The sequence below is a fragment of the Rutidosis leptorrhynchoides genome, chromosome 2, assembly GCF_046630445.1.
Source record: "Rutidosis leptorrhynchoides isolate AG116_Rl617_1_P2 chromosome 2, CSIRO_AGI_Rlap_v1, whole genome shotgun sequence".
Lineage (NCBI taxonomy): Eukaryota > Viridiplantae > Streptophyta > Magnoliopsida > Asterales > Asteraceae > Rutidosis > Rutidosis leptorrhynchoides.
The window spans coordinates 502,109,657-502,126,823 of record NC_092334.1 but is presented as its reverse complement, the minus strand read 5'-3'; the positions used below and the strand labels follow the sequence as shown (position 1 = coordinate 502,126,823).

The window sequence follows — 17,167 nt, the reverse complement described above, 5'->3', positions numbered from 1 at the left end:
GAAGGTTAATGAAGTTGTTGATAAGTTTACTGCTAATGTGACGAGATATGAAAGGTTCCCCGGTAACCATGATGAAGGGTTTATTCGTATAAACAAATGAAGGTGATTTGCTGGAGTTGTGACAAAACTGTCTATTTTGGAAAGAGATTGAAAAATTATATTTGGTAATAAATATCAAAGGATCTGACATGGATACATGTTAAACTATAACTTTGGTTTCGAGAGCTTTTCAGGTGCATGACAGTGGGTAATGTGTGGTTGGATAATCATCTCGCATGTCTTTAGGAATTTCGAAGTGTTTGAACACATATTGTAATTGTTAATATACATATGATGTTTTAAGATTTTGAATGATACAAATATTTTTGTGAGTTCCATGAATAGAAATGAGGTTCTAGGACAGTTTTGAAGTCAAAGTATAGTTTTGAAAGATGTAGGAATCTAAGAGTGATGATTTCGGTTATATCTTGAATCGAATTCTGAGATTTTAAAATCAGAATATGTAATTAGATTTTGAATGAGTATGGTTGTTTTGATTTCTATAAAAGAATGTATATTGTTGTGAAAGTAGGGAGTATAATGGATGACTTGCTGAATCAGATTCGAAGAATGTAACATATTAATTGTGAATTTATATATCTCTCGGGTATTACCTACCCGTTAAAAAAAAATTCACAATTAATATTTTGTCCAAAAAATTTTATTACAGTCTTTATGGAAATATATATGTGTATATTTCTTCAGATGTAATATAGATTTAATGAGTTAATATTAAATTAAACTCATTTGATTTATGGTTAAGGCTAGGATAGATAATTTCTAAACTTTAGAAATTACATAATCGCCGTAGAATGTTTCCCCAATGAAGTTATGAATCAATACTTAATCGTTGTGGTATTCCTTGGTATCTACATGGCGTATGACGTCGATGCTCGTGGGACAGATTGTGAAGTTGAGGTTTGCGATGCGGTTGTTGTTGGTGGTGGTAATGGTACTGTTGATGTTGTTGATGGTGGTACTGGTTATGCTGCTGGTGCTGCTGCTGGTGTTTGTAACCTTTGCACCATATTCTCCAAAGCCACTACCCGAGCACGAAGCTCGTTGACTTCTTCTATTACACTGGGGTGATTGTCGGTTCGGACGAGCGGATAAATAAGATCTAGAATTTGGTGTAGTATATAATCATGACGAGATACTCTGGAAATGAGAGAGAAAATGGTGTTTCGGACAGGTTCGCCAGTAAGTGCTTCAGGTTCATTGCCAAGAGGGCAATGTGGTGAATGAAAGGGATCACTTTCTTCTTGTCTCCAATGGTTAAGTAGATTACGAACCCATCCCCAATTCATCCAGAATAGATGATGGCTAATTGGTTGATCCATTCCGGTCACGCTGCTTTCGGAGCTCATGTGGAAATCCATATCGGCATAGCTGTCAGAATCCGAGGAACTCAAACTGGTTGAGGGATCCATCTTGTATGATCAGGGAAAGAATTTTTTTTGTATGAAATAGATTGTAGAATTTAGATTTGGTATTCTTCAATACATAATTTACATATGTATATATAATACCAAAATCCCATAAATTACGGAGGAATCTTTGAAAGATGTCAGTCAAAGTTCACAGTAACAGATATGCTAAGATAAGAATTCGTCTATACACTATTATATAATAAATGTAGGAAACGCGTCTAGACTTAAGAATGATAAGCAGGTAATTTCCTAAGAGTGGTAAGTAGATGATTTCAGACTAAAAATGATAAGCAAAACTTTTGACATGCAGACACGGTCGAAGTCCAGACTCACTGATGCATCTTAACAACTATCAGTTAGACACACTAATGCAAGACCTGGTTCGCTAAGACCACCGCTCTGATACCAACAGAAAGGATCCGTTCATATACATTATAAACGATTCACAATAGTTGATTACATCGCGAGGTATTTGACCTCTATATGATACGTTTTACAAACATTGCATTCGTTTTTAAAAGACAAACTTTCTTTACATCAAAAATTGACGGCATGCATACCATTTCATATTACATCCAACTATAATTGACTTAATATTAATCTTGATGAACTCAACGACTCGAATGAAACGTCTTTCAAAGTATGTCATGAATGACTCCAAGTAATATCCTTAAAATGAGCTAATGCACAGCGGAAGATTTCTTTAATACCTGAGAATAAACATGCTTTAAAGTGTCAACCAAAAGGTTGGTGAGTTCATTAGTTTATCATAATCAATCATTTCTGTAATAGTAATAGACCACAAGATTTCAGTTTCTATAAATATCCGTACACTCGCGAGTGTATAAAAGTATTCTATAAGTTGTAGGCACCCGGTAACAAGCCTTAACGTTCATGTTTTACCCTCTGAAGTACACCAGATCAGGTGTGTTTAAAATAACCTCGAAGTACTAAAGCATCCCATAGTCAGGATGGGGTTTGTTAGGCCCAATAGATCTATCTTTAGGATTCGCGCCTACCGTACATAGACAGGTAGTTTAATGTTACCAAGCTAAGGGTATATTTTTGGTTTAAACCCACATAGAATTAGTTTTAGTACTTGTGCCTATTTCGTAAAAAATTTATAAAACAGCGCATGTATTCTCAGCCCAAAAATATATATAAAAAGGGAGTAATGAAACTCACCATACTGTATTTCGTAGTAAAAATACATATAACGTCATTTAACAAGTGCAAGGTTGGCCTCGGATTCACGAACCTATATTAATTATATATATTTATATGTTGGTCAATATTTGTCTAACAATTTTTGGTCAAGTCATAGTGTACCACAATCCTAATGCTCGAGACTAATATGCAAAAGTCAACAAAAGTCAACTTAACCCAAAATGACTTCTAAAATTTATACGTGTTTATTATATAACTTAACTATAGTCATTTTATATATTTAAATATATTTATTAGATTTTATAATAATAAAAGTCATTTATTAATAAAAATTTATATTAACGTTTATATATGATAAAATATACTTTTATATATCTTAAGTAGTAAAATTTATAAAGTTCACTTAATATCATAAAACTATAGTGGTAAGTATTATTAATGTAATTATATTACGCGTGGTGAAAAATATCTTTGTATCCCCTATTTATTTGATAAAATAATATTGATCATAATAATAATAAGTAAAAGTTGTATTATTTTGTAATAATAATTATTATTATTCTATAAAAAATAACAATATTTATATTTACTAAAAATGTTATTATGATAAAATGATAATACTAACATAATAGTAATAATGATATTTTATAATAACAATGATATTTCTATTAAAATAATAACGACGATAGTAATAATAATCATTTTAACAATAATACTAAAATTCAGTTGACTATAACTTCTAATCCGTTCATCGAAACCATTCGATATCTAAATGAAAAGTTCTTAATTTTTCGCTAGCTTTCCAATGACATGCATATCATATACCCTATCTCAGTAGCATATGTATCTAATTCAGGATTCAACAAACCTATCTAAGGACAATATCGAATGTACAAGCATGCATAATCCTATATACTCGAGCACTAGTCAGGGATACACTATTGAAATATAAAAGTTAAGTTATGAGTGCTCACGTATCAATATTGAGATTCAATATTGCAGGAAAGTACGTAGACGAAACGAAAATGATAAACGTTAGGTTGACTTCACGAGCAATACCCTCGATCAATACCCATAACCTCCATAGCTATAACCCATAATTTCCTTAGCTCTATCCCGTTTGAAAACTTATTTTAAAATTGTCTGAATATAACTCCGTCGTAGTATTTTATGTATACTAATAATATCTTGAAATAATACAAAGAAAATATATATATGTGTAATTCAATTGAGAGAGTTTAGAGAAATATATTTTCAAGTTTCTATGAAATAATAAAACCTATTGAATTCTATTTATAATAGATTTTTGAATTATTAAAGTGAATTATTAAAGTATGAATTATTAAAGTGAATTATTAAAGTATGAATTATTAAAGTGAATTATTAAAGTATGAATTATTAAAGTGAATTATTAAAGTATGAATTATTAAAGTGAATTATTAAAGTGAATTATTAAAGTATGAATTATTAAAGTGAATTATTAAAGTATGAATTATTAAAGTGAATTATTAAAGTATGAATTATTAAAGTTAAAGTAAAGTAAAAGTAAAGTAAAGGTAAAGTTAAAGTATAGTAAAAGTATAAAACTATGTACGTATAATACGCGTATAAATATATATAATATTAATTTAAATCGTTATATATATTTGATAAAATAAAATATAAATATCGTTATTTTATCATACTAGTTAAGTAATGAGTGGTCAAAAAGAATAGATTTCTTAAATCACAGTGGACCTCATAACATAGGCCCGTAATCATATCATAATGTATCTGATAATTCAATCATTTGATATTATCTCTTAATTCTGTCAATAAATATATCGAAACAAATACGTTCATGTAAAGTATCATATATCTAATACTTTGTTAATGTTTTCAGTTAATATTATATATTATATATACATATCTATATACACATAATTGTTCGTGAATCATCGAACACGGTCAAAGGATAATTGATTACATGAATGTAGTTCCAAACTTTTTGAGATTCAACATTACAAATTCTGCTTATCGTGTCGGAAACATATAAAGGTTAAGTTTAAATTTGGTCGGAAATTTTCGGGTCGTCACAAGATGGGTATGAAATATCCATAAATTGTGTTAGTTGGTGATAGTAGACTCTAATCACTAGCTTTTAGTGATTTTTGATGAGTAATGGCCATTAATGGGCGGTTTTGGTGGATGTAAGTCATTTAATGCATTTAGGTCATTAAATGCTAAAGAGTTAAGAGTTGGTGGCTAGTCCACTAGATTGTATGTTAATTAAATGCATACTGTGATAGGTGCATTACATTGAAGGTTGCGAGGTTGATTTCCTAGTTCACCAAAGGTGATAAGGTGAGTAGAATAATTATGCATGTACGTATATAATGTATTTATTTGTGTAGCATGGAATGTGAAATTGTCTCGGTATTTAAGACACCACATTCTATGTAACGAGTGAGATTATTGCGGTGTTCAAGACACCACTCATTAGTTTGATTGACATGTGGAATAGTCATGGTGTTCAAGACGCCACATTGTCATGGGAGTGGGATTGTCTCGGTGTTTAAGACACCACTCATCGGTTTGATTGACTTGTGGGATAGTCACAGTGTTCAAGACACCACATTGTCATGGGGGTGAGTTAGTCGCGGTGTTTAAGACATCACCCGGGGGATTAGTGATTACGCAGTGTTAAGTAACACTAATGGATGTTATGAACTCAGAAGGTCTTTCAAGTACCGTTCCCTTGTACGATTGGTTAACCATGGTTGTGTGAATTTGTAATTAGCATATTAAATTGTGAACTATATGCTATTGTTGTTGCTAGCTTATTGTGAATTGCGGATAGTAGTTTATGCATGATGTTTGCATGGTTGTTGAATTGCTAGCTTGTATGCGGTATTGTGTAAGTGATTTCAAGTAAGTAGGTTATATATGCATATGTATAATTATTGCATTCACTAAGCATTAGCTTACCCCTCTCGTTGTTTATCTTTTTAGATGCAGGTGCGGACAAAGGGAAGGGGGTTGTTGGATACTAGTTCTCCATGTTGGATTCTTGTTGAAGCTTTTGAAGTCGACCTAGCGTTTTGGGTAGTTTAGCCCCAAACCATGCTCGGGTGTAGTTTGGATTAAAACTATCATTTTAAATGGGTCGAACTTGTATTACATTTAATTATTGGCCTTCGTGCCTTTTGTAAACATTAAACTCGTTGCATGTTTTAATGGATCGTATGGAATGAGGTACATCATTTGAATGGTGCGTAAATGTTTTAATTACTTAAAAAAAAGAGATTTACTCGTGTTAAATACGGGTTGGGTTGTTTCAGTATTAGGAGCAATATAATTTGAAAGATGCTGGTTTTGAACTTGCATTTACGCACTTTGATATTTCAATTTCTAAGGATCATATTTTTTATCTTAATGCCTATCCAAGTGATGGTATTTTTGAAATTGATATGCATGGTGTGATTTCAAATGAGAATTCTATGTATACCTGTACCGCCAAACAATTCAAGCAACGTTTGAATAAGACCTATCTATGACATTGTCATCTTGGTCATATAAACAACGCATTTCAAAACTCCATTCTTATGGACTTTTAGAATCAAATGGCTTTGATTCATTTGATGTATGTGAGTAATGTTTATGTGAAAGGATGACTAAGGTTCATTTCTACGATTTAGGTGAAAGAGCTACATATCTTTTAGGACTAATACATATTGATGTATTTGACCCTTTAAGAACAATATCTAGAAATGGTGAATCTTACTTCATTAAATTAACTATGGTTATTGTAGATATGGTTATGTTTACTTGCTGAAACATAAACATTAAGTTTTTGAAACGTTCAAGTTCTTCAATAACGAAGTAAACAATCAGCTTGGAAATATCATTAAATCACTTCACTCTGATGGATGAAGTGAGTATATGAGTCAAGAGTTTATGGACCACCTGTAGAATTGTGGGATTGTCTTATAATTCACTCCACCTCACACACCACTACTCAATGGTGAGTCTGAATGGAGGAATCGAACTTTACTTAATATGGTTTGATCTATGATGAGTCTGACTACTCTACCACCATCTTTTTGGGGTTATGCATTAGAGTCTGCTGCAGGCATACTCAATATTGTTCCAACCAAGAAGGAAGAAAAGGCACCATATGAAGTATGGCATGCAAAGATTCCCAAGTTATCTTATTTGAAATTCTGGGGTGTGAAGTGTATGCGAAGCATCACACTTCAAACAATTTTGAAAGGACCCGTTCATATACATTATAAACGATTCATAATAGTTGATTACATCGCGAGGTATTTGACCTCTATATGATACGTTTTACAAACATTGCATTCGTTTTTAAAAGACAAACTTTCTTTACATCAAAAATTGACGGCATGCATACCATTTCATATTACATCCAACTATTATTGACTTAATATTAATCTTGATGAACTCAATGACTCGAATGCAACGTCTTTCAAAGTATGTCATGAATGACTCCAAGTAATATCCTTAAAATGAGCTAATGCACAGCGGAAGATTTCTTTAATACCTGAGAATAAACATGCTTTAAAGTGTCAACCAAAAGGTTGGTGAGTTCATTAGTTTATCATAATTAATCATTTCTGTAATAGTAATAGACCACAAGATTTCAGTTTCCATAAATATCCGTACACTCGCAAGTGTATAAAAGTATTCTATAAGTTGTTGAGCGCTTCTGTAAGCATACTTAACAATTAATGTGGCATATTCCCTTTATTATGAAATCTCCCTACACTGTACCAAGTGTAGTAAAAATGAAGTACTATGCAACCGTTTACGATACTAGAGCGACTAGCCCGGTTGGGGTTGTCAAACACGATAGATCTATCAATAGGATTCGCGCTTACATGTTCTTACAACATGTAAATATTAGTTACCAAGCTATTAGGGAAAAATATGCGAAGTGGTACAACTCAACGTAGAATATGTTTTTAGTACTTGTGTCCATTTCGTAAAACAGTTATAAAACAGTGCATGTATTCTCAGCCCAAAAATATATATAAAAAGGGAGTAATGAAACTCACAATACTGTATTTCATAGCAATTATGTATATGACGGCACTGAACAAGTGCAGGGTTTGTCCCGGATTCACGAACCTATATTAAGTATATATATTTATATGTTGGTCAATATCTGTCTAACAATTTAGGTCAAGTCGTAGTGTATCACAATCCTAATGCTCGAGACCGACATGCAAAAGTCAACAAAAGTCAACTTGACCCAAAATGACTTCCAAAATCTATACATGTTTATTATATAACTTATATATAGTCATTTTATATATTTAAATATATTTATCATATCTTATTATACTAAATAATACAAGTCATTTATTAATAAATAAAAATTTATATTAAAATTCATATATGATAAAAATATACTTTTATATATCTCAAGTAATAAAATTTATAAAATTCACTTAATATCATAAAAATATAGTGGTATGTATTATTAATGTAATTATATTACGTGTGGTAAAAATATCTTTGTACGCATATTTATTTGATAAAATAATATTGATAATAATAATAATGATAAAAATAATAAAATGATAGTTTCAATAAAAATATTAATTTTTAGTAATAAAGATAATTTTAGTAATAACATCAACTAATAACAATTATAATAATCATTTTAATAATAATATTAAAATTAATGATAATTCAGTTGACCATATCTTTTAATCCGTTCATCGAAACCACACGATTTCTAAATGAAAAGTTATTAATTTTTCTTTAGCTTTTCAACGACATGCATATCATATACCTTATCTCAGTAGCATATGTATCAAATTCGTGATTTATCATAAACTATTTAACAACGAAACTAAGCATACAAACATGCATAATCATATATACTCGAGCACTAGTCAGGGATACACTATTAATATATAAAAGATAAGATATGAATGCTCACGTATCAATATTGTGATTCAATATTGCAGGAAAGTACGTAGACGCAACGAAAATGATAAACGTTAGGTTGACCTCACGAGCAATACCCTCGAACAATACCCATAACCTCCATAGCTATAACTCATAATTTCCTTAGCTCTATCCCGTTTGAAAACTTATTTTGAAATCGTCTGAATATAACTCCGTCGTAGTATTTTATGTATACTAATAATATCTTGAAATAATACTAAGTAAATATATATATATGTAATTCGATTGAGAGAGTTTAGAGAAATATATTTTCAAGTTTCTATGAAATAATGAAACCTATTGAATTCTATTTATAATAGATTTTTGAATTATTAAAGTGAATTATTAAAGTATGAATTATTAAAGTGAATTATTAAAGTATGAATTATTAAAGTGAATTATTAAAGTGAATTATTAAAGTATGAATTATTAAAGTGAATTATTAAAGTATGAATTATTAAAGTGAATTATTAAAGTATAAATTATTAAAGTATGAATTATTAAAGTGAATTATTAAAGTTAAAGTAAAGTAAAAGTAAAGTAAAGGTAAAGTTAAAGTATAGTAAAAGTATAAAACTATGTACGTATAATACGCGTATAAATACATATAATATTAATTTAAATCGTTATATCATAAAACATTTTAGAAAAGTAGAATTATATATATTCATAATAGGTTTCAAGTTTTTAAATTACAGTCTGTTGGTGAAGCATGGGATAAAGTCCAAAGGTTAAATAAACGTATGAAATCATCTTAATGAAAAATGTCGAGTTACTTAACTTGTCGATATCCAACATCTAAGTTATTTACACTCCACGTTCTTACTTTCATATTAAATAAAATGAAAGTTAACATAGTTATCTTATCAAGGTCACGAGGAAAGTATTATAAAACATGCCTTGAAAATTAAACAGGAATTTCCACTAACCCTTGTCTAGTTCCCGTTAATTGACACATTTGTTCTTACTTATAAATCACTTTACCATTTTTTGAATGTTGTCAAAAAGAATAGATTTCTTAAATCACAGTGGACCTCATAACATAGGCCCGTAATCATATCATAATGTATCTGACAATTCAATCATTTGATATTATCTCTTAATTCTGTCGATAAATATATCGAACCAAATACGTTCATGTAAAGTATCATATATCTAATACTTTGTTAATGTTTTCAGTTATTATTATATATTATATATACATATCTATATACACATAATTGTTCGTGAATCGTCGAACACGGTCAAAGGGTAATTGATTACATGAATGTAGTTCCAAACTTTTTGAGATTCAACATTACAAATTCTGCTTATCGTGTCTGAAACATATAAAGGTTAAGTTTAAATTTGGTCAGAAATTTTCGGGTCGTCACAAATTTAAAACCTTGAAGTATTAAATTTCACTTAATGGGATACCCAAAGGAAACAATGGGTTACTACTTCTACTACGAAGCTAAAAACAAAGTGTTTTCTGCTCGGTCTACTGAATTCTTAAAAAGGAGATCTTCTCTTATAAGAATTTAGTGGGAGTAAAGTAGATCTTGAAGAAATTCAAGAACCACAAAGTAACATACCTTCTAAAAGCACTAGTAATCCACACGTTGAATCTGAGCACATTGTTGGTGAGTCAGAACGTGTTGCACCTGAACTTCATAGGTCTGGCAGAACTCCTTATCGGCGTAAGAGGTTTGATTATCTGATTAATTCAGATGAACCTCACCTAGAGGATTATGAACCCTCTAGCTACCGTGAGGCCATATAAGATCACAAATCTTAAAAATGGCGAGATTCTATGAATGCAAATATGCAGTCCATGAAAGATAATCAAATATGTGACTTGATTGTTCTTCCACCCAATTTTAAGACAATGGGGTATAAATGCGTCTTAAAATAGAAGACTAGTATCGATGGTAATGTAAACACTTTTAAAGCTCGATTTGTGGCAAAAGGTTATGATGAAACTTTTCCACTGATCGCGAGCTTTATACATTAGGATACTTATTGACATAGCTACTTTTCATGATTATAAAGTATGGTAAATGGATATCATAATCGCTTTTCTAAATGACGACCTAAGCGAGGACGTATATATGGTTCAGCCGGAAGGATCTATATCCTAAGCATCCTATTAAAGTATACAAGCTTCTAAAATCCATTTATGGATTAAAGCAAGCATTCAGGAGCTAGAATTTTAAGTTTGATGAGAAAATCAAAGAGTTTGGTTTTTCTCAAAACGGAGATGAGCCCTGTGTTTACATTAGAGCTAGTGGGAGCAAAGTAGTCTTTTTGATCTTGTATGTTAATGACATACTGCTTATTGGAAATAACATTTTAACTTGCAAGATGTCAAGTCTTGACTTGAAAACGTTTTTCCATAAATGATCTTAGAGAAGCTACTTATATACTTGGAATCATGATCTATAGAAATAGATTCAAATGGCTTATTAGTTTGAATTATTGTACATATCTTATCTTGCAGAGATTTAGCATGCATTACTCCAACATTGGAGCATTGCTTGTGCAAAAGGGCATAACCATGAGCAAGTCTCAAAGTCTTATCACACATGATGAGATAAGACGAACGAAATGTATCCCATATGTTTCGGCTATAGGATCAATTAAGTATGCCATGTTATGTACTAAAATGATGCCTCGTTATTTTTTAGTTTGACGAGTCGTTATCAACAAAATCTAGGTTAAGAACATTGGATTGTTGTTAAGAATATTCTTAAGTATTTATAGAGTACTAAAGATATGTTCTTGGTTTACGGTGGTTTGGAAAAAGAGTTAAGTATTAAGTTTTATAATGATGCTAGTTTCCAAACTCATCGAGATGATTCTCGATCCCAGTCAAGTTGTGTCTTTCTCATGATGGACGAGACAGTTAATTGGAAGAGCTCAAAGTAGAGCATTGTTGCACATTCTACAACAAAAGCAGAATACATTGTTACCTGAGATGCTGCTCAGAAAGTTGTCTGGATAAGGAAGTTTGTTGTTGAACTCAGAGTAGTACACAGTAATAAATCTTCTATAAAGATGTATTGTGATAGTTTGGTTGTTATAACACTTCCGAAAGAATCACATGTACATAAAAGTATCCGACACATTCTTCGAAAGTTTGACTACATTCATGAAGTCATTCTGGGGAATGATATTAGTATTCTTAAGGTTCATACAGATGATATCGTGGCTGACCCGTTCATGAAGCCCTTGATGCACAACAAGCATGATGATCATGCTAGTATATTGGACTTCGTTAAGCTACTGATCTTTTTCATTTGTAATTTAGTATTTGGATATTTCTGAAATATTAAGCAGTTTTATCTTAATGAATTGATATACAATTGGTATGATCGTTTTCATTTATATCACTATGTTCTATATTAGCATGTTTAATCCATGAATAATTGTTGATTATTCTAAATCTCCATAATCGGTCATGCTATGGGAATAACATGAATTAAGATTATTATGAATGTTTGGTTTATTCACTGATGGTGAATAGTAAACTAGTTGAGGCCAAAATTCATATGTATTCATTGATGATGAATATTGGAATGACCCAATCATGAGATGTCACTACATGGATCGTCGTCGATAGTGAATCTCATAATGGTTATGTCTTTGTGTCCTTAGACCTGAGATGTATATGTTGGTTTTCGATTGTATAACATATTATATTTTGATATGGTTAAACGATGTCCTAAACAAGGTAGTTATAAAGGCCATCATTGGGTATGATGTGAAGTACATGATGAACGCATATAATCAAAATGGAATTTATTCCTCTATGTGAGAGAATGATACCACTGGGCCCCTCGATGAAAGTGAATGGATATTTACACGGCCGTGTCCAAGCTATATTGATTAATGATCAAATCTAACTTGGTGATCGCATTCAATTTTCTAGATCGAGAAACAGAATTGATTGACAAATGAGAATGACTAGATCCATGTCTCATGTCAACTCGGTATTGGTAATAAAGTGACAATAGACACTCAATCATTACATCATTTTTTAATAATAATAATGATAGTTCGTGTAGCTGAAACAAACACTTGTATGTTTTCGGGGGCATTGACGTGTTGCTAGACGCCAATATATGTCAGTATAGTTTTCTAGATGTTATGTCATGCACAAGTGGGAGTTTGTTGGTTCAGTGTGCACGTCATAACACAAATCTATACTAACGCTTATATATAGGCCTATGGGGTCACACACATTAGCATTTAGACACCAATTATTATATATTGTTGATATATAATTATAACCTATAGTTTGAGTAAATAAAATTTAATTAAATATGATTTAATTAAATTTAGTATTAAGATTTTTGTCTTTAATTATATTTTAGTTTTAATAATTAATTTATAGTTAATGAAACTCAATGTCGGTTAATTAAAATTGATTTGCAAGTTGAGAATCTTTTTTTTATGTTTTAAAGATTACATCAAATCTGTATATATATAAAAAGGAATCAACGTGATTTGAAAAGTTAGTTAATTTTAAGATACGTATCAATTTATATATTATCTTAAAATAAAATAAAAAACAATATATAATTGATCACATGATCTGCAATATTGGGTGGAAAGGTTTAACAAATCAAAAGGTGTAGATTTGGTTACCTATTTCCATTAAAAGGAAATCTTTTTTAAAACTCCATCATTAGAAACAAAAGAGTTGATCTTGTTTTGTTTACTTACTCCCATTACAAAGAAGTCTTTTAAAAGTATAAAAGGATAAGAAAGTTACACACTTGCAGTGTGTGAATGAGTTACGATCTTTTTAATAACACATAGATTGTTTTGAGTGTTGCTCAAAACGAGCAAAGAGCCACGAAATATTTAATTTACTTTTCAACAATATAAGCAATATTTGATATTGTTTCTGGTTATGCGGACTAGCATCCGATTGGTGTTGTTTGAGGTGCTGTGTGGATCAACCATGGAGATATTCATACACTTTGAATATATGTTTCAACCTAGACGTGGAGTGTTCTTTCTACCGTTCTTGCATCGCTCGCTAAAGGTACATCTAAACTCCTCTTTGTGAATTTATTAGTTGACAATTATTAGTGGTGTAATTGGATCTTGTTGGGATCGTTAATCGTGTGAATGTTTTACTTGAAAGTTTATTATAAATAATAAAAGATGCTTATTATTAAATAAAAATATGTTTATTTTCATGTTCCGCTGCGTTTATAAAATTTAAAAGTACACACGGTTTTCCATCAACACGATCCTACAGCTTTACAAATATGAGTTCCTGATTTATACTCCGTATCTTGGAATGTTTCACTCACAAATACTTAATTTCAGTTTCAGTAAAAAAAAAAAAATATATATATATATATATATATATATATATATATATATATATATATATATATATATATATATATATATATATATATATATAAAAACAAACAACGTATATTAACGAGGGTTAGCTAATCAACATTCATTTACATGGATGCATTCACATCCATCTAACAAAAAAAGGGTGCATGCATCAATTAAGTATGGATGAAGATTGATATGGTTTGGGCTGAAGATTTCGTCACGTCCCAATGTCCCACAATCTTCATGGAATACACATTGAGGCTTTGCTTTCAAAAAAATATATAAATATAAATATATTTTTATAAAAAATATGTATGTATGTATGTATGTATGTATGTATACATGTAGAGATCATAAATTTATGTATAGCAATTAGCAAACTGCAAACGTCGGACGATTACCATTTGACTTTCGAGTATGAACGGTCCTCGTTGCTTCCACTACATCATCACCTTGATTATCTATCTATTAATTAACCATATGTGTAATAATCATTTGTTTTATTAGTAATGAAAAGCTTTGAAAAACGGAAACAAATGATGGGTAATCCACCACCACTAGCATTAATAATCGACTTTACACATTTTGACACATTATCTTCGTAATCTCACTTTTATCATTATTCGCATCCAACCTACATAACGCATAATTCAACTCAAAGTAGCGTGTTTTCTAACAAAAATAGGTGCATAATTAACAAGCTACAATATAATTAAGTATGTGCCTATATTGTGATGATTGAAAATTATTGTGATGATGTTTGGGCATTTTTGACAATGGAGTAGAATAATAGATGGTAAAAATTACATTTTTCATATTTGTTGTATGTAAAGTAAAAGGAGATTATGATAATCTGTGTAGGCGCCGAAACTTGAATCCGACTACAGATCAGTTGTTCTAATCTTGGTGTGAATCTTAACTCTATTCTAATCTTGGGGTGAATCTTAACTCTACGTTTGTTAAAGTAATCGGTGACGGAAAAGATACTCTATTTTGGGAAGACCTTTGGCATGGTGAACGCGGGTTAAATGAGCAATTTCTGAGACTGTTCTAACTAGACACTCACAAAGATGCTCGAGTCAGTGACAAAATAGGTAATAGCTCAGGTACTGATTTATGTGGCAGTGGAACAGAACCTTATTTGGTAGATCAGAGTCAGATCATGCTCAATTGGAATCGTTGCTCGCGAATGCTTCTCTCAGCAACAACACTTCTGATACGTGGAAATGGGTCTTGAATGATAAAGGGTACTACAAAACTAGCATCATGTCGTCCAAGTTAGACGAGAAACTCCTTCAGAATGCTTCTCAACCTTCAGAAACAGTGCGCAATAAACTAGCTCCAGAAAAAATCGAGATATTTGCTTGGCGAGCTCTACGTAGAAGGTTACCTACCCGGGTGGAGTTGGATAAAAAAGGGATCGATCCCAACTCGGTAAGGTGCCCTATATGTGATAACGGGCTTGAGACAATCGAGCACTCCATTATATTTTGCAAATTCGCAATGGAAGTTTGGGTTCGTGTATTTAATTGGTGGGGACTTGGAAACGCGTCTACATTTTCTATAGATGAAGTCTTCAAAAGTTGTTCTCCCTTTGACAGTTCAAACAAAAGCACAAGTCTATGGCAAGTGGTAAAATGGGCTACTAGCTATCTAATATGGAAATACCGCAATCATAAGGTGTATTGTAATAAAGTAGCGTCCAGTCCAAATGTTCTTCACGAGATTCAAAAAACGTGCTATGAGTGGATCATCAGAAGATCAAAGAAGTATAAGTTCGAGTGGAATCAATGGTTCACGAATCCAAATTCTTGCGGTTATACGTCTGCAGCCAGGGATGGTGTAGGGTAAAAGTACTCGAAGCTGTCTTGGGTCTGTTTTCGCTTACTAGGGTGCCTTTTACTTTTGGGATCGCTTTGTAATTTTGTAAATATATGCAGTTTGTACATATTAGTCGTAGCATCATAGACCGAGTGACATTCTGATATGTTTTCGTTTTGGATGCCTGACCTGAGATCCTTGTTTGTATCCTTTCGTTTTGTTAATAATATATGTTGTTGGCTTTTCAAAAAAAAAAAGAAAAAAAATCTAATAAATATTTCGTTGATAGGTAGTAAATTTTAATAAAAACTATTTTTTAGTAAAAAATTTTAGTGTAAATTTTATTTGAAATTCATATGAGGCGGGTGCCCCTACCTGTCTCTACTATACTCCGCCACTGAATGTGTGTGAAAATGAGTTTTAGTTATACGTATATGGACGTTAGAGTGAAAATTATATTAATAAAAGTAAAAAGTTTACACCCTTTACACAAAATTGTTTAAAAAAAAAAAAACTTAACCGTCGGTAAATGAAAGAGACAATATGGAGTAATATGTGACAGTTGATGCTCACTGTTGGGCTCCACTTGCATCATTCATCCTCTGCCAAGGTCACTATCTTGACTTTTGAGGACGACAGGAGGACGAAAGGCATATATGTCAATAGAAACTTACCATCAATTTTCTCAGTGAAGTATATCAAGTTATAACTGAAAAATCCTCCGTAAAGCTTCATCCTTTTATTCATACACATGCAAAATCGAATCTCTCTGATTGTCCGGGTTTTGAATTGAACCAGGAACTCACATATGTTGATCTGGCCAAAATATGCTCCAAACAGGCACTCGTTGAGTCATTCCATGACCGGAAACCTGCATTGGTTGATTTATCCGAAATCTACTCGAACTCGGTACTCTTTGACTCACTCCCATGACTTGTTCACAATCAAAGCGGGTCGTCAGCAGGGTCGACCTAGACCATCAAACATGGTAAATGTTTAAATCAATGATTAACATAAATATGCTAGGTCCCACGGTTTTATTTATAATTTCACGACCATCGGATCTTGTATTTTCGGCGCCAGCATTCACCGTGGCCAGTTTTGGGTTCGTTTCTTCCTTTTTACTCCCTTTCTCCGGCATGGTTAGTCATTTTTTGTCACTTTCCTTATCTTTTGACTCTTCACGGGCGACAAGTAACTTGGTAGTCTGTGGTTCGTTATGGTGAACAGGATGTTGGTCATTTTGTCTGTTTACTCACCGAAGAAGGTTTCGTAGTTTTCTTGTTTAACGGGCTAAAAACATAGGCCTTGATCAGAAGAGTACACGTGTAGGGTAAAAACAACAAGAGAAAGGTAATAGTTCATTTGTCGACCTGTCAAAATAAATGAAAGGTCACCCACGT

General features: G+C 31.7%; 1 protein-coding gene across 1 annotated transcript; it reads left to right on the top strand.

Moving 5' to 3' along the window:
• Positions 1 to 15,059: 15,059 nt before the first annotated feature.
• On the top strand, positions 15,060 to 15,794 carry LOC139889498 (uncharacterized). Its single transcript, XM_071872445.1, has one exon. The coding sequence runs from the start codon at positions 15,060 to 15,062 to the stop codon at positions 15,792 to 15,794; it is 735 nt and encodes a 244-aa protein (XP_071728546.1).
• The last annotated feature ends 1,373 nt before the right edge of the window (positions 15,795 to 17,167 follow it).